This window comes from Equus quagga, chromosome 12 (genome assembly GCF_021613505.1).
Source record: "Equus quagga isolate Etosha38 chromosome 12, UCLA_HA_Equagga_1.0, whole genome shotgun sequence".
Classification (NCBI taxonomy): domain Eukaryota; kingdom Metazoa; phylum Chordata; class Mammalia; order Perissodactyla; family Equidae; genus Equus; species Equus quagga.
This window is the reverse complement of record NC_060278.1, coordinates 36,438,562-36,465,094: the sequence shown is the minus strand read 5'-3', so window position 1 is coordinate 36,465,094 and position 26,533 is coordinate 36,438,562. Positions and strand designations below refer to the sequence as shown.

The 26,533-nt window shown below is 38.4% G+C and overlaps 1 protein-coding gene across 1 annotated transcript in view; it reads left to right on the top strand.

The window, feature by feature from the left end:
* The window catches only part of FMN2 (formin 2), a 343,222-nt gene that overhangs the window by 261,638 nt on the left and 55,051 nt on the right, over window positions 1-26,533 (top strand). The window contains exon 15 of the mRNA XM_046679366.1: window positions 5,160-5,211. Coding sequence (XP_046535322.1) covers window positions 5,160-5,211 — 52 coding nt within the window. The remainder of the gene's footprint in view (window positions 1-5,159; window positions 5,212-26,533) is intronic.

Genomic DNA, 26,533 nt, shown 5'->3' with positions numbered 1-26,533 from the left:
ATGCTGTTGGAGAAGACATCACTGAATGCCGACGTGCTGAAACCGAATCATTGAAACCCTATTTTTAACCAGTTGCATATTTAGAGGCAAAGGCTGTCCATGCCGATGGTCTCTTTGGTGGAACTGGACCTGAAAGGTGATCCTGTGCCCTAACCCTAAAATAAATAAATAGATGGAAACAAAAACTAGCAAGATAAGCAAATGAAGTCTGCCTCCTGAAAGGTTCAGTGTTTCTTTTCTCATGTGGTTCCAGCCACAGGCTTCCTCTGCCTCAGGTTGCAGAGCTCTAGTTTTCGAGATTTGAGGGGCGATAGGGAACCATCACTACAATAGTTGCAATAGTCTCATTAACGTCTAAGACCCGTGTGCCCCTGAAACACAGCAACTGATCAATCAACTTCTATAACGTCCGTTTATTTCTACAATTTTAGATTTTAGGTCTGTTCCCGTGACTTACTGATGTTCTCTGGAGGTTATTTGGTCAGTACAAACCACTTTTTATTTTGCCTTCTTTCTTACATCACATAACCCTTTCGTTTCCTCTAGTATAAGTAGAGAATCCATCACTTTATTTCCCCATCTTGGTTCTCACGCTTCTCCACTTCAAACTCTAATTTCAGTATATTCAGTCTCAGAACGTCCTTGTGGTAGAGCATCTCAAACATCGAGATATTAGTGGTTGCCCATAGTATGTACGGAATTAAAATAGTATGCTTTAGAGGAGCATTACAGACTTTAAAAAAATCATTTTATCTGTTGAATTTCAGTAATTTCTCTTGAAATTTACAAAAGACATTGTCTTCGGGCCAGTCCAGTGGTATAGTGGTTAAGTTCACACACTCTGCTTCAGCTGCCAGCGTTCACAGGTTTGCATCCCAGGTGTGGACCTACACACTGCTCATCAGGCTGTCCTGTGGCGGCACCCCAGATGCAAAATAGAGGAAGATGGGCACAGATCTTACCTCAGCAACAATCTTCCTCAAGCAAAAAGAGAAAGATTGGCAACGGATGTTTGCTCAGGGCCAGTCTTCCTCACCAAAAAAAGACACTCTCTTCTCCCTACAGCAATTTCATTTACTGCTGTGCCTTCAAAAGAAGGACTAAGAGACTGTTAGCTTCTGCTTCTACTATATGCATTGGGAGTTCTATGAAAACAACAACACACACAAATTAAGTAGAAATAAAAGGAAAGAAAAGATATTAAATGTATTTTAGCATTATTCCTTGATTTTGTAAAGGTCTGTAGTCTACTATGATATTTCTTGGCCTGTAATTTCTTTATGTTGTTATAAGGAGGCGTCTTATTGTAGTAATCTGTAAACCTCATTCTGAATCTGGATTCTATCTACAGAAGAATTACGAAGAAGGTATTTGGTGCTCCTACAATGGAAAAATTTTGCATTTGGAAAGTAACATATCCCCATCTTTTTTTTATAGTCGTGGTAGTGTGGAGAGGACAGGAAGGACGGGAGGATTATTACTCTGCAGCAGGCGGCTTACACATTATTTAATCAGGAATCTTGATGAAAAAGACATTACCCTGTTTTCATGAGAAAGAAAGTTATTAAATCAAAGTGATTAAAATCTAACACAACATAGTGGCTGATCTTGAATCAGACCCAGGCCTGCCTGACACTCAGTCTCATGTTCTAGCCACAAACACCGAGCCTGGTGGGATCTGAAAACCTTGCCAAGGAAGTGTGACTGTTTCGTGTGAGGTATGAGAGAAGCATTGTTCCCAGAGATCTGAGGCCAGGAGGCCCTTGGGCAGTGGTGTCCGTCAGGAATCACACAGGTGCCTCTTTGAAGGTGCTGGGGGCTTCCTAGCGGGCCGTGGCCCAGGGAGCCTCAGGTGATTGGATGACAACACCTGGAAGATTGCTACAAACCAAGCCTTGTGCCTCTTTGTCTATTTTAAATGCTTTCTAGCTTTCCTGTAATTATTATTATCATGAATGAGTAAAAGGCTGCTATCCTCATTTGATAAGTCAGGGAAGAAATGAGCTATGTGCCTTAAAGAAAGGGAAAATTAATCTTACTTGAAGTAGAAAATTAGAATCTTTTATATCTCTTCTCATATAACTCATTTCATATGCTTGATTATAATAAACTTTATTGATAGCAGATTGTAAATATGTAGGAAACTGCTTCTAAAACTAGCGCTGGCTTTCAAAACTAGTCACAAAGCCCTCTTTGCATTAGAAATTAACTGAAAATAATTTTTATGTTTCTGAAAAGATAGGTCAGGGAATAAAATAATTAGCAGTAAGATGTTTACATGGTTTAGAGACAATAATCTTATTTCTATGTCACCTTCAGCTTTTACTTGAAAAGCTGTGCATATGACGCAGATGACACACAGCCTGTCAAAGTTCTTACTTAAAACAGAGAAACACAGTTGGCCTAAGATTTTGGTCATTGCGTATGATTAGCGTAGGTATTTCCTAAACAAATGACAGAGTTATTTTATTCCTAAAAGATGTCTTAATTTTCACTAACTTAATTACGTTTTATTTTAGTTTGGAAGATTATATCCTCATTTTGGTTTCACTAAAGAAACCAAATCCTGCATTTGTCACTAAGTTGACATCATAAGTGTGTTTAAAAGAATGTTGACAACAAAATGTTGATGGTGTGTTTATGCAAGCATTATGTTGGAAAATGGTATCTCAGTGTTCCCAGAAAACTGAATTGCACCCCAACTTTTAGGAAAGGTTTGCTTTCTAAGATTGCCATACAAAGGAAAATCTGTTCAGTCCATTGGATTGTTGACTCAACATCGAGAGTTGAAATGTGTACTCTAATGCACTTTCTTTGATCTCTCATTTGACTGTTTATCAAAGCTGATTACAGTTTGAATACACAAATCCTCTTAGCTTCAAAATCATGTAAAAATAATGGATAATAGGGCATTTTTAAGTATTCTCTGCTATTCCAATTTGGTTTTATGATTGTCATATGGCTATTAGGTTTAGGAGCGGGGCCTGTTTTCGTGTTTTGTTCCTTTGGTAAGAAGCAATCTTCTGCCACATTGGATTAAGTGTATTTTCAGCCAAACTTGCTCAGGCAATGAAGCAAGAGCTGTTTCAGTACACATCAAAAGGCTTCGTTCCGAACGAGGGAAACTGACTTCATTCCACTCACCACCATTTAGGGGCTTATATTTTTTGAAAAGCTCTAAGTATGTGCTTTCTTTATATGCATATAAAGTTGAAACATCATAAAATAGCAGTTGACGTGTTCAGTTAAACATAATTATGTATTATATCGCTTTAAGAATTTCAAGAGTTTGAAGTCCAACATTTTCAAGAACATTTATTTAGCCCCTGCTAGTTATTGGAGGCACTATGCTAAATATTTTGTGTATGTTAACAGATTAATCTATTTGCTAAGATTACGTAGCTAATTTTAGTGGCAGAATTAGAAATAGAACACAGATCTCTGGCATCTCATTCCAGTGTGTTTTAAATTTCATAAATCATTTGCTTTATTCTTCTAAAACAGTCCAGAAATTTTCTTCCAATCTCAGTCTTAATCTCTGTATTTTACAAAAGAAAAGGAACCCGCGAGGGCGAGTGGAAGAATGTCCTTCCTGAGAATGGTGTGCCTTCTGGCGCTTTGTTGTTTTCCCTTAAACAAACTCGATGTGGTTCTAGAATTGCTTCTGAAAGCAAACCATTTTTCTGCTGGGCAGCGCCAGAGTAGATTTTATAAGACAATAAGTTCATCTTGGAGCCTTTTCAAAGTAAAATCATGGAACGTTTATTCTATGTTTTAATATGGTTAACGATTGACCTGTAAGTTTATGTAAGCAATCTAAAGTACAAAAAGGGAAAGGGGGAAAGGCCCTCGGCCGCCAGCCCGGATGATCCCCGCTCAGGCCTGACAGTCCTGGCCGAGAGTGGCAGGGTGACATTCCTTTATGGCTTTGCAGATCCTGTGCAGACCTTCGAGCAACACCGTCTTGAGGTTGTAAATCGTTCACCGGCCCAGGCTGGACTCCTGTGGTTTAAGTAGTGATGGGGACACTTGGACAGTTCCCGAGGGACCGTGGGTTTGGTTTCGAGCACAGTTTCAGTTTTTTATAATCAATTTGTCCTGCTCCACTTTGTCTTCTAATTTCTCCAAACGGCCACAAGTGTGACCCGAAGGGGAGTGATTATAGGAGGATACCTTCTTATTTCACTATCCCAGGGGTTTTAATTGATTTTTTTTTTCCTTTTTTCTGTAGTTCGGTGATTTTCAAAATGGGTGTCACAAACCATTAGTGAAGCACGAAATCAATTTAGGGGGTCACAACTAGCATTTTAAAATCTAATAGAATAGACTGAAACTATTAGAGAGCTTTGCATGTAGTAAGAATATTTTTGAAAATTTGTGTCGTGTGTGTGTGTGTGTCTGTGTCTGTGTGTGAAGGGCAATACATACATTCCTAAAATGCTTGCTGGTCAGAAACATGAAAGTCACTGCCACATTTATTTTAGTGATGGAGTTCCTATGTTATTTTAAATAATTTGAAAATAGTGATGCAATCTCATTCCCAAATTTGATCTTCGGGTCGTGTCAGGGTACATTCTTTATTTTTAGACAAAAATGATAGCAAATAAACGAGTACACTGTCACCTCCCTACGAAACGTTGGTACTTTATCTTGCTCCTGTGTGGGAGTCGTCTCTGGTGTGTTCACTTGTGGTCTGGTGTGGAGAACACTAGGGAACAAGGTCATGTACCGTTTCTATTTAGTTTTTCAACTTAATTTTTGTACTTTTGCTTGAGGTAATTGCTTTCAGCTAATGATTGGCATTTAAATCCTTGACAGACGCATTTGATGTGAATGTGAAATTAGCTGGTGTTTTGTTTTCTGAGGTTAATGTGACGAGCTTAAAGCAATTACTTAGAAAAGAAAGGAAATTACTTAGAATCTAAAAATTTTAATTGGTCTTGTAATATGTTTTATCTGTGTCGATATAATAGTATTAATGAAAATTAAATACGATCTATTCAATCATATCTATTCATAGATTTAACATAAACTTCTGACTGGAGTACATTAGATTGAATAGTGACTTAAAATACATCTTATGTTATTTGGATCATATTTTGCTTGAGATAGTATAACTGTCATTTGTCTCATCTCTTTTTCTTTTCTTGCATTTTTAGCTAAAATTGACCAAGAGGCAGAGGAGAACTCACTGACAGAGACTCATAAATGGTGAGAAATTACTTCCCTTTAATATATTTGTTCTCACAATAGGCTTAGAAAGAGCTTAGTGTGTTTCATCTCAAGGAACCAACCCTTAACTCAATTTTTATTTCCAAGCATAAAAGAAAAAGAAACCAACAAAATAGTGCACTTTAATTCCACATTGAATTTGTGAATTTTATTTTCGTGACTCTGGGTGATGTATAAATTTGTTGAGTACTGAATTATTAGCTTATTGCCTTCTCTTTTGAATAGGATTTAGGACTGTGGAATATAAGAGAAAGGAAGATAGCAAAAACCTGTTTCAAGAAAAAAGGGTGAAAGGTTTGGTTATAGGAAACTCTTGAGTCTCCACATTCAGAAGCAGAGTCGAGGTAGAAAGCTGGGAGCTTCCCGTGCACACAGCTTCCCTTCCAGAACGGAGATTTGCAGTCATTGGTGGGCATTAAAAAGCGTCTCAGAAATCACCCTGCTTCTCTGCTTCAATTTCCAGCTCTCCTCCTTTCTCTCCGTACTAGTCAGGCTTCTCCAGAAAATAGAACCAATGGGTGTGTGTGTGTGTGTGTGTGTGTGTGTGTAGAGAGAGAGATTGATTTTAAGGAACTGGTTCACAGCGGGCCGGAAATTCTACAAGGAGTTGATGTTACAGTCTTGAGTCTCGGGGAACCACAGTCTTCTTTCTTAAGTCCTTCCACTGATTGGATGAGGCCCATCCACATTATGAAGGGTAATCTGCTTTTTTCAAAATCTACTGATTTAAATGTTAATCACATCTAAAAAATATCTTCACAACAACATCTAGACTGATGTTTGACTCAAAACTGGTTCCATCATCACCTAGCTAACCTGATACATAAAATTAATCATCACACTTTCTAAAGAAATCTGATTACTCTTTTTTTCTTTTTTTTTTTTTTTAAAGATTTTATTTTTTCCTTTTTCTCCCCAAAGCCCCCCGGTACATAGTTGTGTATTCTTCATTGTGGGTTCTTCTAGTTGTGGCATGTGGGATGCTGCCTCAGCGTGGTCTGATGAGCAGTGCCATGTCCGCGCCCAGGATTCGAACTAACGAAACACTGGGCCGCCTGCAGCGGAGCACGCGAACTCAACCACTTGGCCACGGGGCCAGCCCCGAAATCTGATTACTCTTGAGGGAAAATTTTGATTAAAGAAGTTCTGTGTCATTACTTTATTAGACAAGATACTATATATTCTGTAAAAAGATAGCACATATTTAGTAGTTGTTGATTTAATATAAAGTATTGTGCTGGGCAAATTGGTAAACAGAATTGGCTAGTTTCTGTGAGAAGCAAAAACTGAGATCAAGACCTTAAATTATAACAAACAGAAATCTTAGTTAGTTGCATGGAAGAAATACTGGCTAATAACATAATTGTAAGTAAAAGAGCTATCTTTTATAATTAAATAATTAACTCTGAAATTCAAAAGTAAAAATAAGAATAATGGATCATATGAAACATTCCTCAAAGAAGTAAGTCTCTGTACTGTTTTTATAGCCGTCTTACGTGACCTGGGCCACAGTCGAGTAATTCTAAGCGGGAAGGGAGTGTAACCCTGGCCCTATGGCCTTTCCAGTCTGATCCTGCTTCTCATGTGTGATAGCTCTGTGATTTGGGGCCAATCCCATAACCCCAGGATGACAGTCCTACTTTGTAGGTGAGAATTAAGTGAGATAGTCTTTGCCAGATGCTTAGTACTTGGTAAGTGATCGATAGATGTTAATTGCTATATTATTTTCACATTATTATCATAGTTAGAGATTACAAAAAGTTTAGTGGTAGAAGTAGAAACCAGAGTCAGATTTAGGCCTCAGTCCATGTATTTATTTGTTCATTTCCTATTCCTCACTGTCTCCACTGAATCCAGCACTGGGCAGCCTGGCCTGGTTATGGAGCATAGATTTTGGTATCAGGTCTGTGTCCAGACTCCTGGCACGGTGGCTCCAAGGATTTACCATAACTGTTGAATTCATGTCCTTACCTGTGAAATAAGAGAAACAGTACCCACATTGTAAGTGGGTGGAGCTTAGTTCACAATAATTGGATTAAATGAGGTAAATATATAAATAGAATACCTATGTCATATAGGTTTTTCATAATCCCCTTCTTTGATGTTTACCAAAATACTTGAGCTTGGGAGACCAGCTTCCGGAATGAACCCTCTTCCCAACAAACAACCATTTAACTGGAGAAAATTATATAAAACGGTCATTTAACATTTCTAGAAAATGTTCTAAGTGCATCCAGCAAGTGGAGAATCATACGTTCAAGAAAATCTGCTAAATCTTGGCAAGAACAGCAAGAGTCTGTGGCATTTGAGCCACAACCCATTCTTTTCAACTGTGTCTCATGGAAACCACTCTAGGAGTTCCAAACCAGGCAGGTACCCTCTCCCAAGCTCCCAGTCTGAGCCTGTCATTTCACCTGGGTCAGCAGGCTGCTAGCATCCATCACTCAGCCCTCCAGCTGAAGTTCTGTTCTAGACTAACGATGTAGAGAAAACAGGGGCTCCCTTCTTCAACCCAGCCCCCACTTGTAGGGCAGAAGCTCCACCCCAGGTGTGGCAGACCAAGAACATTGGGCCCCAAAGCTTTCACGCCTGCTGACTCCTACCCCAGGAAGGGCAAGCCGGGAACACCAGGGTCTACCCACCTCAGCTCCTGCTTGTGGAGCAGGAGTCTCACTCTGTGACAGTGGGCCACTGTCCCACCTCTAGCTTCAGCTCCTGTGCAGGGGCACAGAGCTCCTGCCCGAGGTCTGCAGCACAGTCTGAGGGGACTGACTTTATTCAGAACAGAGGAGAATTCCATGCCTCAAGGCTTTGTGGAGACAATGGCGGTCTTGGTGAAGAGGGCACTCACAGCTGCAGGATCCCAGCAGCAACAAGCAAAGAGGTCAAGTAGCCAGAATTTCGCAGAGAACTAGAGACGGAGACAGCCAAGAAGGGTCCTGGGATCACAGTCCACCCTGGGGGCTGGGAAGGCTGTGCATGAGCGGACTAGGCTGCGCTCCCTCACGAGCCTCAGACCAGGATGTGGGGCAGACTGGAAACATCCCCCAGCTGCAGACGGGTGCATCAGTACGTGCTGTAAGCCTCCCTGGCGTTGGGGCCTTCACCGCAACCTCTGACCAACCACTGGCTGAACAATCAGCTAATTGTTCTGACCCAGGGGCAACTCCCAGGCAGCTAAATTTCAAAATACAGTCATCCTCAAGCCTGGAAGTCTGGAAGATTGCCTGCCCACAGTCTATCGAAAGCCACGGAAGAAGCCACCAGCATCAGCTGTGTCCACTGCTTCTCCTGAGCCTGTGTATGTGAGCGGGCAGAAGCATTTCTTCTGTTGTGCTGGGGGGTTCCACTCTGCTAGGCGGGCTGGCTCCTCTGGGGCAGTTGACGGAAGGACGGATTTGACCGAGATTCTAGGGGCTCGGTCTCCTTCCCAGCAGTGAGGCCTTGGCCATTTGATAAACCACCCCACTTGCACCCCCAACACTGGGTCACCAAATACTCTTTCTACCTGCGTAAACTTCTCTGGAACCCAAAGCCCCCCGCTTTCATGGAGGTCTTCTTTGGGCTTCGGTTGGCCAAAAATCCCCCCTCCCACCAAATTAAAATGAAACACACTCTCTCTATTTGAGCTCTAAGTATTTACGTTGCCTCAGCAAGACCCTGAGGGAGAGGAGAGACCTGAAGGTGTGTGCAGGCACAAATCTTCTCAACTTCTATTTTTACTATGCTATATGTTATATTATACATATATGTATATATTATATATATTGTGTGTATCTTCTTATGAAGCCAACTGAAATCCATTTTGGAGGTAAAATGGTCTATTACCAAATGGATTCCACTTGGTCTGCATGTTTAAGCCAGCAAAGCTGACCGGGCCCATTTTCTGCCTTCTCTCAGCCCTTTAACCTCGAGGCAGCAAACGCACAGGCAAGTTTCAGTTGCATGAATATTTTGAAAGCATCCAAATCAAAGGAGTTTGCTTGTGACGTTCTGTTTTTATCTCAGTGATGCTGTTACAGCTCATGACATTTTAGTTCTACTTTACACGCTATCACAAGAGACCCAGTGACAAATTGGTGACACATGTAGGCGCTTTAATTTTTGAAGTGGTTGTGACTCGTTTACAGATCGTTGTGATGCTAGAAATGTCTTGAGGGTCATGTAGTGACTGAATAGCCTTTTCTATACCAAGAGAGAAGTTTCCCAAAGGTTCAGATGCTAGTTAGCATTCCACATGCTCACCGGGGTCTCTGAAAAAAGGCAGGCTCCCGCGGTGGACAGGCCCCCATAACTCCACTGCAGAAGTGCAGTTGGACGCACCGTGGACGTGCTCAGCCTCAGCTGCCTCTGGAGGGTATCGCCCCACCCTTCCTTCTCTCTCCTGGGGTTGTAGGAATGCAATTCTTTGCTCCTTGCAATATGCAGAGTTTCCTCAAGTGCAAGTGCAGACAGCCAGAGGCCTTACTAGAAAAGCATATGCATGTGAAAGTGTTTTGTAAACTGCACAAACTCAAGTTACCAGCTTGCTTTTGAAAGGAAATTATACTCCTTTGTCTTTACGTTTGAGTACTTTTTTAAAAAAAGTCTTGGCTCTTAGTCCATTTCAAATAGATAAGTGCACTTTTATCAAGAAAATAATTAGAATTCTTTTCTATAGTAGAATATTATGTCTTTCAGATTATTTTATGATTTCCTAACTAAATAAAAATACTCAACAGAAACAATGGTTAGTATATTTTTTAAAGCAAATCAGATCTTTTTTCGTATTCCATGTTAGCGTAATAGTTTTATGTGTTAATTTTGTCTGTTTATTCACGCATTTTTGCTATTAATCTGAGAATTTACAGGAACAAAAATATATAGTTTTTGGATAAATAGTTTGACTGAACTCATCAATTCTCCCAGAAAGTAAGACGCCTGAGCAGATGAGTCTTGAACCACACCCAAAGCCCAAATACAAATCGGACGACACTTTCTCGTGTTCAGATGATTTTGCTGGGCCGGCCAAGCTATCATATTGTCTTACAAGACGAATTTCGGCAGAATCTTGCTAAGGTTGGCTGCATCCCCACTGTATGTGTTTATTTCAGCCTCTGCTTTTATTTTATTTTTAATTAGCATACACGGCTTTCTTCAATTGTGGAAAAATATCACCAGACCAAATATGATTGTTTTTATTTTCCCACGGAATTACTCAGTGTCTGTGTCAGCTCACAGACAGAGAATGTAGACATTCTGGATTTGTCTAATAAATGGTCATTCGGTTATATCTACATTTAAAGAATAATCACACTGGAAGTTATCAAATTGACTTCTGACACTCAAAGGGCCTTATTCACAAATTGTGGCTCACTTCACATTTTTCTTAGATTTTCTTTATTCTTCTTTAAATTCCATATTTAAAAACCATATTTTATGGCGAAGCTGACTTTTGAGATAGAAAAAAACAAGATTTTAGAAAGAATTTGTTTCAGCTATCAGTCCCATTAGTTCTCACTAAATTTAATTCTGGCATCAATAAAGCAGATAGATATGACTAAAAGTAAAATTTGAATTTTCTAATGTCATAGTTGTAATATAATTTATCTTTGTCAGTTAATTTAGGTGATGTTCCAGATAAAGGAAATCAGGTTGAGAAAGGTACAATTGATTTGATACACCTTCTATGAATAATGGAAAAACAAAGTGATTTGTTTGTACCACTTGTACCATTTTAAAAGGACTTTCTCATTTTTCTGGAAAGTTTGTGACTTTCTTACAAATTAAAACATTTGTTCCAAAGATGTTTGCATTTTTCAACAGGACATATATGCTACTGAAATTTTTACATAAAATTCTGTTTTTATAATGTTTCAGAGTGAGAGTCTTCCCCCCCCCCCCCAGAAGCTAACAACAACTGAAAAATCAGAATATGGCCTACTAATCATAAGTGAGACAGTAAATTTGTTGAATAGAGAAGGAATTAGCACAGTCATACTTACAGAATTAATACTCGATGTGCTTCATTTTGGCATTATCATGTGATGAAGTTTTCACTATATAAAATAGTCAAAAACACACTCAATGTACCTCATAATACCATTTTTTTTAGTTCTCAAAGAGAATACACTAGTTCTCACCTCTCCCCGATTTAATTTAAATAATAGCAAAGGCAGTTGGAAAGAACCAGTAATAAAAGGCAAGAAATAGTAATAGAAGAAAGCACATTTGTGAAAGAATTTTAAATCACACATTTTAAAAAATAAATACTATTTCTGCCTGTAATATTGTCTGAGTGGTATTTTACCAAAGCCAAGATTGCATAACAAATGGGTTGAAATGGAAAATTAATCTTTCATGCAAAATAAAGACAAAATAAAGGAAAGAAAGAAAAGGAATGTTGGTTCCAATCGTTTCGTATAGTATGTAACTGTTCATTTGTCATGGGAGAGAAAATATTTAATCAGTCCTGAAATGATGCACGCATACTTTATCATGTTTAGTGACTTTTAGAGTGTCAGTTTGTAAAGTGTTTATCCAAGGAATGGACTTCTGGCACATGGATAAAATGAAAAGTGAAATGTTTAGTTCATAATAGGCATATTTTCCAGAATCTTTCTGAGTAACTATCCGGAGATGAATAGAAAGACTACAGGTCTGTGTTTATCTGGCTTATGCTGGCAGACCCGGCAGGCTCCAGCCTGGTATTAAAACTGAAGTGACATGGAATGTCTTTGCAAAACCCCCAAACAATTACCTCATTCTCCTAACAATATTGATAAAGTAAAACAAAGTTGGAGTTTGTTATTTTCCGATTTGGATTTCTTAGTTAACCATTCTGAATCCTGCCGGAAGGTTTTCCATCCTGAGGGCTGTGGAAGCGAGGCTTCCTGGGGTCAACGGCGGAAAGCTGCGTTTCCCCAATTTCACTTCTAAGCCATGTGGTAAATTTTAGGGACAGTGCTTTTCTTTGTACAAAGGGATTTTCTTCTGTGGCTGCATCACTTAAATTTTTATAAAAGCCATTGACTTGCAGCCTTGTGGAACCCTGTGACACCCTTTGCAGGTTTGCTGGCCTTTCTCAGTTTTAAAAAATATTCTGAGGAACTGGTCTCTCTGAAATTTATTTGTTAGCTTTTGTGTATTGTGAATAGAAGGACTTCAAGACTTTCTGCTTCAGAGAGTTTGGTATATTTTCTTTCAGTTTTGCTTGGTAATTATAGAGGGAAATAAATACATCAAAGAATTTCTGCCCTTTTGCAAAATTTTGCTTTAAAAATGGAAACTTTTTCTTGTTGTATGGGGTTGAGAAGGCCTTCCCCACTCCAATGGTCAAAGGTGTATTTGGGCCTGTTATAGTCTAAAGTGTTTCCAGAAGCTAAGTTCTCCAACTTGAGGGAGCTAGACCTCCTAAAGTCTTACTCTCTGTAACCAAGAAGAAGAGTAATGAGATCACCACGTTTTTATGGGGGATTCTGATCGCTGTGTCCTTCCAGAGGGTGGGGGAGGGTGAAGATAATGCACGAAAGAAAGCAAATGCTATTCTGCCCACTGTTTTGTATTTTAGAAAATACAAAGTAGAAAAGGCAGGGGTTAACAATTTAAGTTAGCAGGTGTACATAACCATTGTATTGTGATTCAAATCCATTAGGGTTGTATGGTTTGAGAAATGATGCATCTAGCACAGTAGATGTTCCAGAAAAACCCATTGAATAAGAGTTGTCTAATGTTGCTTTCAGAGGAGAGGAAAGTTTTTCTGGGTAGAATGAAACGAAGAGAAAAGGAAGTAGTCATAGGCGACTTTATCTACACACACATTTCATGAGGCAAATGAGAAATCTGCTTTAAAAGCTTGTCATTAGAAGGGCTCATTTGGTTACAAGTTATAAAGAACCTCATTAAGTTAAGTTACATCCCCAAAGAGATTTCGGAGGCCCTCAGAATCCAAGGTGAAGGTAAGCAGCCTCGGCAGGGGTGGGAATGGGGCGGGTGTAAGTGCAGGGTCCCATCTCTGGCAGGGTGTATAGTGCAGTGGTTAACAAACCCTGGTTTCACGTTGTCGGTTTTTTTAAGTTGTCTGACTTGGGGAAGGGTTTTGAAACTCTCTGTGCCTCCCTTTCTTCATTTCTAAAAGGAGGAGAGTAACAGAACAGTGCCTGCCACAGAGTAAACAGGACAGAATTACTTGGTATTGCTCTCACTGCATGAGGCTTATCATGGCGACTTGCCACGAATAACTCAAGTCTGGATTTTCTCATTAGCTACTGTTGCAAATTCTCGAAAAGGTGAATCTGATTGACTCCTAGACGGGTGATTTTGGCTCATGAAGTACGTGGACTACGCCAGTGTGGGCTATGGGTGAGGCAGGTGTTCTAAAGCTAAGAAATAATGGCACGTTGACATTTGGGGAGGAAGGGGGGACTAGTGGAACAATAAGAGGGTTGAAAAGAGATAATTTGATGAATAGTGCACAACCTTTACAAGTTAGAATCTTTCTTTGTGAGAAGTTTATATCATAAAACACTTGTGCCATCTCATATTTTGTTGCCTGCTGTTGCAGACGTCACATATGGGTAAACTTATGTGAAAAGTAGTGTGAAGAATTTTTTTGACTGGTTTGCTCACCATTTGTCCTGAAAGGCAGCATAGTTACAGACTTAGACCAGTAGAAATTACAGCTGCATTGACCTTGCAGATTTTTCATCAGACTTGAAAAGGGAAATAACTGCGTAAATTCTGGCACCACTGAAGTTGCACGTCAGACAGAAGGGTGAAGGAAGAGCATAGCGACAACCTCCAGGTCTATAGCAGGCTAACTAATCTTTCTGATCTTGCTTTTCTTCATTTGTTGTGAAAAGTCAGTGTGATCATGTAAATATTGTATTTAACACAGTAGCTAAACATGCACTGTGTACAATAAACAAAGCTGTTTCTCAAAGAGTATACATTTTTCTACTTTTCAAATACCAATTTCTTTCAAAGGTCCAAGGTTTTTCACAACTTCTCTCCTGCCTCCTCCTCCTGCAAATAACATCAGCCCATCTGGGGAAGACCAAGGTCATACCCCTCCTCCTGGTCACAGAGACTCTCAGGAGAAACATTAGCATATTTGTAATGAAAATATATTTTACTCCCTCTGGTAATACGGTGGTGTGGAAACTTGCATCTGTACTGATTTTTGAAAGAGTAAGATTATTATTGGCACATAAAAGCCTAGATTAGCATGAATAGATGTAGATTTTGCATGCTGCTTCCAGAAAATTGCCAAACCTTAGTGTATATTATTTAACCCACTAACACAGTCCTCATAGTGGGTGGGGATTATTTTTAAATGTTATGAAAATATATCCTTACAAACTAATTCATAAAGTCTTTTTTATTTTTGCTTGTAGTCTTTATATTGTTTAGCAATAAAATCATGAGTATTTCTGGGAAAAGATTCATGAATTGATCAACATTCTTTGATTTGAGGATGTTGAGATCAAGTTAAAGAGAATCAGAATATCCGACATGGTTTTCAAAATTGGTCTAAAAAGTGTATGAGAAAGTAAGCCAGAAGATTCTTGACTTTGAGTTACTCACAGTAAAGAATCCAGCAGAAAGAACAGAATGAAGAAGGCAAAAGATCGGAAAATGATTTCAATAAATGAGAAAAAGGGGGAATACTAGAAATGGGACTGGATAAGACATTGCAATAACTACTGTATTTTTTTTTCTTGTTTTCTTCTAGGGTGTTGTAAGTCAATATCTAGTAGAGCGTATCATATCCCATGTTTTTTTTTATGACCTGAAACTTAGACTTTACTCTTACGAAGTTTATTTTCATTTCAAGCATTCAGTGACAGTTGAAAGCATGGTTGCCTATTGGTAATAAGGTACTTTGTGGTCATTTAGTGAACTTAAAATATAGGCCCGTTAAAAATAAGAACCGGAAAAGAATTGTCTCTAATATTCCAACGATGAGTCAACGTGCTGGTGTAACCAAAAAGAAAAAAGATTAAAACCCCTTTGTCACCTCCAGGTTCACCCTATAAAATGGTGCTTTTGCTTCTCTTGATCGCTCTCAGATCCTCCAGTGGTGTTTTAGGAGAAATAGTGCCTCGTGGGTTGACATACTTATTTTTTAGATCTATGTTAAGGACATTTTAATTTCGATTCTTACTTGTAAATATAAAATGTCAGTCTCATTTTTTCTTTAAACTCATGCAACTTATCTTTCCCTTTTCCCTGTGGTTGCATCCCATATGTTCCTAGTTAGATAAGGATAAATTAAGATAATATTCCAAACCTCTCAGCTTTATTTGAAATATGTGTTTTATCGACTCTGTATTTAAGTGGCTAAGCCACGTTCTCAGATAGAGGCTTACAGAATTTCAACCTCATTTTAAAAGCAGCCTATAAGTTAACTATAAGTTAGGGTATATATTTGCATAGGACATTTTACATTTTCATACCGTTAAAGATGCTTTTCATACATCGTACTTGTAGAAAAGGTGTGGTTCTGTTTTAATGGGTTATGAGATTTAAGTTCATAATGGAAATACTTGGGAGGAGTGTGGACTCTCTTCCCTAACCTACCCCATAAGTTGTACACGTGCAGTTATTCACCATTGTAGTATTTGTGTAAGCTCCATAAATTATCTCACGTTGTAATATTTTAATAGAAATGCCCAGATAATGAAAACAAGTGACAAGAGGCTATATAGTGATAAATGTCTTCATTGGTTTGCTAAATCTCTGTCATTAAATATTATATTGATTTCAGACAATGGCATTTGTTTATAACCTATTGTGTAGTTCAAGGGCAAAATGTACTAGGACAGTGAGGAAATGCATACCTAAGGAATTTATTATGTTAAAATGCTTTTGAAAAAGTCAGTAACAACAAATAACTACGCATTCTAGTACTATTTTGGCAAAAAGTTTTTAAAAACCTAATTTTAAAAGAAAACTAAATGTCAAAATCCAGAGCTTGATAGCTTATTTCAAGTATAATATTTAGCATTTGATGCAGAATAAATTCAGTGATGTTAATTCTAAGACTGACAGGACAGCGAGTGAAGGATGGGATGTTCTGTCTCCTAGATAGTGGTACCTAATTTAGAAAGAAAGAGAAGGTTTGCAGTTAGCTGATAGAAAAAATAGAGGTATAGGTATAGAAAGATACTGGCATTTTTTTCTATTATTGACTAATTTCATCCTAAAAAGAACATATTTAGGTCCCAGCTCAGAAGCAAAACACTACCATTAAGGTTTTGTGTTTATAATTTCTTACTGGGTAACTCTAGTATTCTGAAAAATTGGCAGTTGATGACAGAGCAGCAAAATGAACACATTTTGAAATAATGAAAACGGGTCTTCGAATTCAGAGTGGCAAAATCAACCTTAGGATAATGAGGTTCTGCTGGAAGTAGGTCTGGATTTCTAGATTTCTACCTCATTGACCAAATAAATTGCCAAAGGATTAAGGAAATAAACATTACAACAGAAACTTTAGAAGAAAATACTAAGAAAGATTTATAGAGTTTATAATGGGAAGAAGCTTTGCAAGCATCGTAGCCACAAAATATTGTTTATTTCTATTTTGTTCCTTATTTCTAAGTGATTCATTGTTTGTTGGTGTTCTACTAAGTAACGAATTGCAGAGGACACATAGTAGTCGAGTTAGTTTAGGAAAGTTTTTCAAGCTTGTTGTTATCCTCATATTTTTCCAGACAGACATTGCCTCTCTAGTTCATTTCATTTTTAATAATTTTTATTTCTCTCGAAGTTATAAATGTAGACATACTTGGAAAAGCCCATTAGTACCACAAGGCTTATAACAAAAAGCTTCAGCCTTCGTCCCGCCCTTCCCTCCTCTCTGTTATGTCTCTCTTAACTGTTTCCTCTGATATTTTCTGCTGTATTTCTCAATAATATCCTTGTACTGCTATTTCATTACTTATTAATTTAACCATTATCTATTAATTAACACTAATGGGAGAGGAAGTTTTAGCTGACTCTTAATCCTCATCCCACTTGCTCTTCAGTCGTCTTTTTACCCTTTTTAGTCAAATGTTCAATGTTTATTTTAATGTCACAATTTCAGCATCATTCACAGCTCTGTCACGTTGTAAGCCATGGTTGTTTCTTTCTTATATAATTATAAATTTTTTTCTTGAAGCTTAGAATTTTTTTCTTTTGCTTAGTTTTCTCTGAGCCTATTTTTAATTAGCCCCAAATACACAACCACATCTCTAAAAGCCTCTCTTAATACTGTTTTCCGCATGGTCAAACATATCCAATAATCTGTGATATTCATTTTCATTTTCCTCTTCGAGCTCTCCATCCTCCTGATCTAAGCTGCTTGGGGTTTTTGGAGCGTGTTGCTCAGATATCATCCTGAAACTGCCGTCAGCTACTCTCCTTCACTAGACGTCCGTCTCTTAGATTTTGTGTTTTTCCTTCTCTCGGGCACTCCCCGCTTTTTGGAAGAGGGAATGTATCCTACAGTATGCACTCCTTAGGAAGGTTGTCCACAAGCTAATATTTCAGGCATGCAAGTTCTCAAAAATTACTCCTAATTGATAGTTTGTCTAGACATAGAATCCTAGCAAATTGTTTTCTCTTAAAAAATTGAAGGCATTTACTTCATTGTCCTCTAGCCTTCAGGGTTGCTTTTCAGAAGTCTCACAATATTCTAATTGGCCCTGCTTTGTGTTTGACCTGTTTTTTTTCTCGTAGAAGCACTTAGGGTTCTCTCTGTTCTGGGGTGAAAGCACACATCTTTGGCCGTGGTGTGTGCCTTTTTTACTCTGCTGGAAAGGTGGTGAGTTTTTTCCTGTTGATAGTCCCATGCTCTTCTGGTCTGGGATTGGTCTAGAATGATCCTCAGGCTTCTGATCTGAAGACTAAGATGGTGTTTCTAAAGGTGAGATGGGATAGGATGAGAAGTTTGAGGTGTCTGTAAATCAGCCAGGCAGAAATGGTGAGCATTTGGGTCAGTGTCTGAGTCCGAGCTCAGGGATGTGGCTTGGCAGGCAACTGGCCCTTGTATGCCATTGATAAACACAGTAGAAGCAGAAACCACAAGAATCATGCACCCAAGGAGATGGTGTCCATAGGTGATCAGCGGCCTAAGGCCAAAACCGTGAAAAAATACCACATTCGAGGAACCTCTAGAACAAAGGAGTACATGATGGAGAGAGAAGTCTATTCAAAGCAGTGAGAAGAAAGATAGGAGAGTGTTGTGTTACAGAGGTCTAGGTAAACCAAGGGTAGCAGAAAAGCCCAAGAACAATTGTGATGGACAGTTAACAACAAACTCTTTATTTGTTTTAGTAATGGAAAGGTAATTTGTAGCCTTATCAAAAATAGTTTTATTTGAATTTTGACCCAATTTAAGTAATTGGGTCAGAAGCTGTATTGCAGTGAACTGAAGAAAATAAGGAAGTTGGAACTCTGAGGGTAGGCTGCTGTTATTGGAAGTTTGGAGAAGGACTGAGAGAGAGACTGGATGGAATGTAGAGGGAGGCGTGTGGTCAGTTTTCTCAAATCACGGTTCATTGCTGCACCTGAAGATACAGATATGTTACCGACTAAACTGGAGAGATAATGTACATTTTAGGACAGACAATTATTATAATAACTACAAAGCAGAAGAAAATGATGGTCTAATTGCTGGCAGCTGTGAGGAAGTTAGAATCCTGGAAGGAGTTGAGTAACTTATAAGTGATATTATGAACATCAAAAAAGATGTGGCTCAATCGTGGTGAAACAGTGGCCGGGAAGGGCACTGGAGGACGAGAAACGGGGAGACTCCCTGAGTTGGGGACAGCAGGAGACAAGGGAAATGTAAGGCTTCCACTGAAGAACGTTATGGGTAATGTGGTCTTGTCTGGTGAAAGCTGTGCTTTTAGGAAGAAAAAATAGCAGCTAAGATACTGGAGAAAGAAGATTTGGGGCTATACATATGTCTCCCCGCTCCCCAGACAAACAGGAATCCAGAGGGTTTAAGAATGGAGCTGATTGAGCCAGTGGATGGTGGGTGTTGTGGAACTCCAGTCCGCAGGGACACAGGTACAAGGAGAAGAAGGGGAGGTGGGCTTGGAGGAGCTTGTACTTAGGAAGACAAGCTTGCCAGTCAGTGACTGGAGGCTCCTAACAGTAGCACAATAACTGGAGAGCTTCCTTGGCTGAATTATTCTAGTGGCAAGTGCTAATAGATTGACCAACCAACCCATCATGGAATGTTGTAGCTCATTCTCTGCAGCTGGGCCTCTCAGATGTGTTGGGCTTCAGGTCGGCCTAGGAATGCCCGATGGAGATAGGTCCTGACTAGTGTTTATATTGAGAGAATAAGGGCATATTTCCTGTGGGTGAGAAAGAATGGAAGAACAGATTGTTGAAGAAAGAAAGAGGTATCTTCAGGCTATACAACACAGAAGGAGAGGGCTGTCAACGTTACCCCATGGCTTATGTTACTCACAATGGTGTTTCCTTGATGGCATGTTTTTTGCATGTTCAGAAGTCATAAGAGATGGATCTTATAGACATGGACTACAAATGGAATCATATTTCATTATGTTACGAACTGCATTAGTGTCCTCAAAAATGCTAGGATGCCAAAGAATCTAATTAGCTTGCTAACACTTCTGTGGTAGTGCTTGCTTTCCATCTCGACAGCTGCCGTGAGGCTCCCTGCTCACCCTGATAAAGAAGGTATTCCACTCAGGAGGGCAATGCTATGCAGTCTCCAGCATGCCAGGAATGTCTTACACACAGTGTTGGGCTAGTGAGCAAAGATTTATCCAAGCACCGAAAGTACATTTTTAAGATGCCAGATATTGTTTGATTATTATTATTTTCTTTTTCCAGCCTCTGATCTCTGAGTTTACCTCTGGGTGAAATTTAGGTTTCCATGGACTTGTTTGTGATGAGTCGCTTACCATCTGTGAAGGGAGCTTTGTAATATTTCTGATTGTGGTCACAGAAGCTAAGATTGTACCCTCTGTACTTAGTCTAGCTACGTCTAAGACGAGGGATAGCAGAGCTTTGGGGACCTTAGTCCATCAGCTCACAAAATACGCTTATGAGGACTGGGTAGGGTAATTCATGGTGCCCATTTTGCAGATGAAGAAATGGAGAGAAGTTCACTTCTGTTAAATTACTTCTCCAGTATCAGAGAGTGGGGTAGCACAGAGCCAAGAAGGAAATTCAGGCCGCCTTAAAAGTTAGACGCCATGTGAATAGCAGTCGATTGTGCAATCATAGGATTCAATTGTGAAATTTTAAAGCCAAGATGAATGAAATACTGGTGTTTGTAGAGATGTTTTGCTTCTCTTTAATTCTGCCAAATTATAGTCTATAACTCATTTCTTATCATGGTCCTGCTTGCCTACCCCCCCATCACTGTGTAAGCATAAAACTAGCAGTATGTTAAGATACTTTGTAAATTGTTTGGTAAAATATAAATATGAGATATGTATGCTGATATTATTTACGAGTATATGTGTTATTGTTACCTTTGATTATGTCAGTGAGAAATCAAATAGACAAAAGTAACAAACAGCATTTGCACGCCCATGCAAGTCTATTATTTTGACTCTGTGTCAGCTGGCCTCACGTCCAAAAGTGGAGCCCAGCTATCGTAGTATGGGTTTTTAAGATTAATGGGAAATCTGTTATATTTCAGAACAACACGACTGTCTGTATGTCTATATGTCTCTTCTGAAAATTACAAACGCCTGGGATTAGAGGTGCCGTCCTCACTCTGACAAAGAGCATTAGCGTTGTTACAGCACAGCAGGAATTATGTAGTATTGGCCATGAAGCACCCAGGACTGAAGAAAGGACTGGAAAAAATTTTTTAATACGGAAGTTTCCACCTAACCTGGGAAATCAGTCTTACGTGTATAATGATTCTTGTAGCATTGACTTTGCACAGCGCCTCCACTGTATGTGTAAAGTCAAAACTGTGAGCGTTTTTGATACCTTAGCTTCCAAGGGAAGAGTTAAGCATAGCATACCTAGAAGGTAGTGAGGATAAGCGTTTAATCAGAAGTAGGCTTGAAGCTTGCAGTGCAGTAGATGCTTATTGAGTGGTTAATATGGGGAAGGATTGTGGGAGCTGCTGTGTTTATTATGGTCCATCCCTGTCCTCAACACCGCCAGCCTCAACGACGCACACGGGACTGTCAGATACAAGATGCCTTTCCCCACAATGCTCTTTGTTTCATGGCTTCTCCAGCCTCCTCAAACTTCTGCTCTCCCTCTTTGCTGCTTACCCCAGTTTTCCTGCTCGCTCTCAGTTTCACAGAGTGAATCCCTGGACCAGAACCCCTTCCTTGTTCTGCATACGGAGCTACTCCTGTGCGCACCTATCTTCTCCTTTTCTTCTACCTGCTGGAGGAAATATCTCTTCCCATCAGAAATCTCCTCTCCTGATTTCACCTTCTCCCTTTCAACTGTTAATACACCTGTTTTGTTTATTATCGTAAAATAGATACATCAACTGCAAAGCAACAACAAGCAGTCTCTTCTTTATCACTGTTGTTCTCTATCTCACTCCAGCTGTGCTTATGTCCCTTTCTGTTACTAACTTTGTTTATTTGTGCCTTCTTTTATGATTTCATGGCCAGTCTTTTAGGAAGTCTGTTTTCTTGTTTTTTTTTATTGCATTAACACTGGTTTATAACATTATGTAAATTTCAGGTGTACATCATTATATTTCTATTTCTGTGTAGATTACATCATGTTCACCACCCAAAGACTAAGTACCATCCATCACCACACACATGTGCCTAATCACTCCTTTCCTCCTCCCCCTCCCCGCTTCCCCTCTGGTACCACCAATCCAGTCTCTGTTTCTATGTGTTTGTTTGTCGCTGTTTTTATCTTCTACTTAGGAGTGAGATCATACAGTATTTGACTTTCTCCCTCTGACTTATTTCACTTAGCATAATACCCTCAAGGTACATCCATGCTGTCACCAATGGCTGGATTTCATTGTTTCTTATGGCCAAGTAGTATTCCATTGGGTGTATATATCGTATCTTCTTTATCCATTCGTCCCTTGATGGGCACCTAGGTTGCTTCCGAGCCTTGGCTATTGTGAATAATGCTGCAGTGAACATAATGGTGCTTGTATCTTTATGCATTCTTGTTTTCGTGTTCTTTAGATAAATACCCAGCAGTGGAATAGCTGGATCATTTGGTAGATCTATTCTTAACTTTTTGTGAAATCTCCATACTGTTTTCCATAGTGACTGCACCAGTTTGCACTCCCACCAGCAGTGTACGAGGGTTCCCTTCTCTCCCTGCTCTCTTGTTAATTATAGGAGTGAGGTGATATCTCATTGTAGTTTTGATTTGCATTTCCCTGGTAGTTAATTATGTTGAACATCTTCATTTGCCTCTTGGCCATCTATATATCTTCTTTAGAGAAATGTCATTTCAGATCTTTTGCCCATTTTTTGATTGGGTTTTTTTGTTGTTGTTGACATGCGTGAGTTCTTTGTATAATTTGGATATTAACCCCTTAGCAGATATGTGGTTTGCAAATATCTTCTCCCAATTGTTAGATTGTCTTTTCGTTTTGTTGATGGTTTCCTTTGCTGTGCGGAAGGTTTTAGTTTGATATAGTCCCATTTGTTTACTTTTTCTATTGTTTCCCCTGCCTACTCAGGCTTGGTACTTGAAAATGTGCTTCTACGACTGATGTCAAGAAATGTACTGCCTATGCTTTCGTCTAGAAGTTTAATGGTTCAAATCTTTAATCCATTTTGAGTTAGTTTTTGTGTATGGTGTCAGATAATGGTCTACTTTCATTCTTTTGCGTGTGGCTGTTCAGTTTTCCCAACACCATTTATTTAAGAAATTTTCCCTTCTTCATTGTGTGTTCTTGGCTCCCTTGTCGAAAATCAGCTGTCCATAGATGTGTGGGTTTATTTCTGGGCTCTTGATTCCGTTCCATTGATCTGTGTGTCTGTTTTTGTGCCAGTACCATGCTGTTTTGGTTACTATAGCTTTGTAGTATAGTTTGAAATCAGGCAATGTCATACTTCTGCTTCATTTTTTTTTTCCCTCAGGATTCCTTTGTCTATTCAGGGTCTTTTATTGTTCCATATAAACTTTAGGAGTCTTTTTTCTATTTTTGTGAAAAATGCTGTTGAAAGTTTGATAGGGATTGCATTGAATCTATAGATTGCGTTAGGACATATGGACATTTTAACTATGTTAATTGTTGGACTCCAAGAGCACAGAATGTCTTTCCATTTCTTTGTGTCTTCTTCAGTTTCTTTCAACAATGTTTTTATAGTTTTCAGTGTACAGATCTTTCACCTTTTTGGTTAAATTTATTCCCAGGTATTTTATTCTTTTTCTTGCAACTGTAAATGGGGTTGTATTCTTAATTTCTCATTCTGCTACTTCGTTGTTAATATATAGAATTGCAACTGATTTTTGTATGTTGATTTTGTATCCTGCAACTTTACCATATTCATTTATTTCTCAAAGTTTTTAGTGGGTTCTTCCTGGTTTTCTGTATATAAAATCATGTCCTCTGTAAATAGTGACAGTTTCACTTCTTCCTTTCCAATTTGGATCCCTTTAATTTCTTTTTTCTTGCCTGATTGCTCTGGCTAAGACTTCCAAGTCTATGTTAAATAGAGTGGTGGCAGTGGGCATCCTTGTCTGGTTCCTGTTCTAAGAGGGATAGCTTTCAGTTTTTCTCTACTGACAGTGATATTAGCTGTGGGTTTGTCCTATATGGCCTTTATTATTTTGAGGTACTTTCCTTCTATACCCATTTTAGTCAGAATTTTTATCATAAATGGATGCTGTATCTTATCAAATGCTTTCTCTGCATCTATTGAGATAATCATGTAATTTTTATTATTCATTTTGTTAATGTAGTGTATCACGTTGATTGATTTGCAGATGTTGAACCATCCCTGGATCCCTGGAATAAATCCCACTTGATCATGGTGTATGATCTTTTTAATGTATTGTTGTGTTCGATTTGCTAGTATTTTGTTGAGGGTTTTTGCATCAATGTTCATCAGTGATATTGCCTGTAATTTTCTTTTTTGTGTGTTGTCCTTGTCTGGTTTTGGTATCAGGATAATATAGGCTTCATAGAATGAGTAAGGAAACTTCCCCTCTTCTTCAATTTTTTGGAAGAATTTGGAAAGGATAGGTATTAAGTCTTCTTTGAATGTTTGGTAGAATTCACAAGGGAAGCTATCTGGTCCTGGACTTTTATATTTGGGGAGGTTTTTGATTACTGTTTCAATCTCCTTACTGGTGATTGGTCTATTCAGATTCTCTATTTCTTCTTGATTCAGTTTGGGAAGGTTGTGTGATTCTAAGAATTTGTCCATTTCTTCTAGATTATCAATCTGTTGGTGTTTAGCTTTTCATAGTATTCTCTTATAATCTTTTGTATTTCTGAGGTGTCTGTTGTAATTTCTCCTCTTTCATTCCTGATTTTATTTATTTGAGCCACCTTTCTTTTTTTCTTTGTGAGTCTAGCTAAAGGTTTGTCAATTTTGTTTATCTTTTCAAAGAAGTAGCTCTAGGTTTCATTGATTTTTTTCTATTTTTTTTAGTCTCTGTTTCATTTATTTCTGCTCTGATTTTTATTATTTTCTTCTTTCTACTGATTTTGGGCTTTGTTTGTTCCTCTTTTTCCAGTTCCTTTTGCACCATTAGATCATTTATTTGAGATTTTTCTTGTTTGTTGAGGTAGGACTGAATTGCTATGTTAGAACTGCTTTTGCTGCATCCCATAGATTTTGGCATGTTGTATTTTCGTTTGTCTCCAGGTGTTTTTTGATTTCTTCTTTGATTTCTTCATTGACCCAATCATTGTTCAGTAGCATTTTATTTAATTACCGCATATTTGTGGCTTTTCCAATTTTCTTCCTGCAGTTGATTTCTAGCCTTTATGGTCAGAAAGGTTACTTGGTATTATTTCAGTCTTCTTAAATTTATTGAGACTTGTTTTGTGTCCTAATATGTGATCATTCCTGGAGAATGTTCCATGTGCATTTGAAAAGAATGTGTATTCTGTGGATTTTGGATGGAATGTTCTGTCTATATCTATTAAGTTCCTCTGATCTAATGTGTTGTTTAAGGCCAATGTTTCCTTATTAATCTTCTGTTTGGATGATCTATCCATTGGTGTAAGTGGAGTGTTAAAGTCCCCTACTATTATTGTGTTACTGTCTATTTCTCCTTTTATGTCTGTTAATAATTGCTTTATATTTATGTTACGTGCATAGATATTTACAAGTGTTATATCCTCTTGTTGGATTATTCCCTTTATCATTACATGGTGCCCTTCTTTGTCCGTTGTTACAGTTTTTGTTTTAAAGTCTGTTTTGTCTGATATAAGTGTTGCTAATGCAGGTTTCTTTTCTTTGCCATTTGCGTGGAGTATCTTTTTCCATCTCTTCACTTTTAGTTTGTGAATGTCTTTAGTGTGAAGTGTGTATTATATATATGGGACTTGTTTTTTATCCAATCAGCTGTCCTCTGCCTTTTGATTGGAGCATTTAGTCCACTGAAATTTAAAGTAGCTATTTATAAGTATGGACTCACTGCCATTTTCTTACTTTTTTTCTGGGTGTTTTAGTAGTTCTCAGTTCCTTTCTTCTTTTCTTGCTGTCTTCCCAGGTTGTTGATGGCTTTCTTTAGTATTATGGTTGGGTTCTTTTCTCTTAATTATTTGTGTATTTATTATAGGTTTCTGGTTTGTGATTACCACGAGATTCATGTATCATAATCTACATATATAGCAATCTATATTGAGTTGTTTCTTTACTTTGACTTCTTTCTAAAAGCTCTACTCTTTTACTCCCCTTCTCCCACATTTTATGTTTTTGATATCATAGCTAACCTCTTACTTTGTGTGTGTGTATCCATTACCCTCTTATCATTGAAATAGGTAATTTTAGTACTTTTGTCTTTTGACCTTCATATTATCTTCATAGGTGGTTGATCTGCTGCCTTTACTGTATTATTGCCTTTACCAGTGATTTTATTCTCTCTCCCTCTTTTTTTTTTTTCTATAATTTTCTTATTCCTGTTTGTGGTCTTCTCTTTTCCACTTAAATAAATCCCTTTAGTATTTTTTGTAAAACTGATTTCCTGGTGATAAACTGCTTTAATTTTTTCTTGTCTGGGAAACTCTTTATCTCTCCTTCCATTCTGAATGATAACCTTCCTGGGTAGAGTATTCTTGGCTGTAGGGTTTTTCCTTTCAGCACTTTAAATGTATCATGACACTCTCTTCTAGCCTATAAGGTTTCTGCTGAGAAGTCAGCTGATAGCCTTA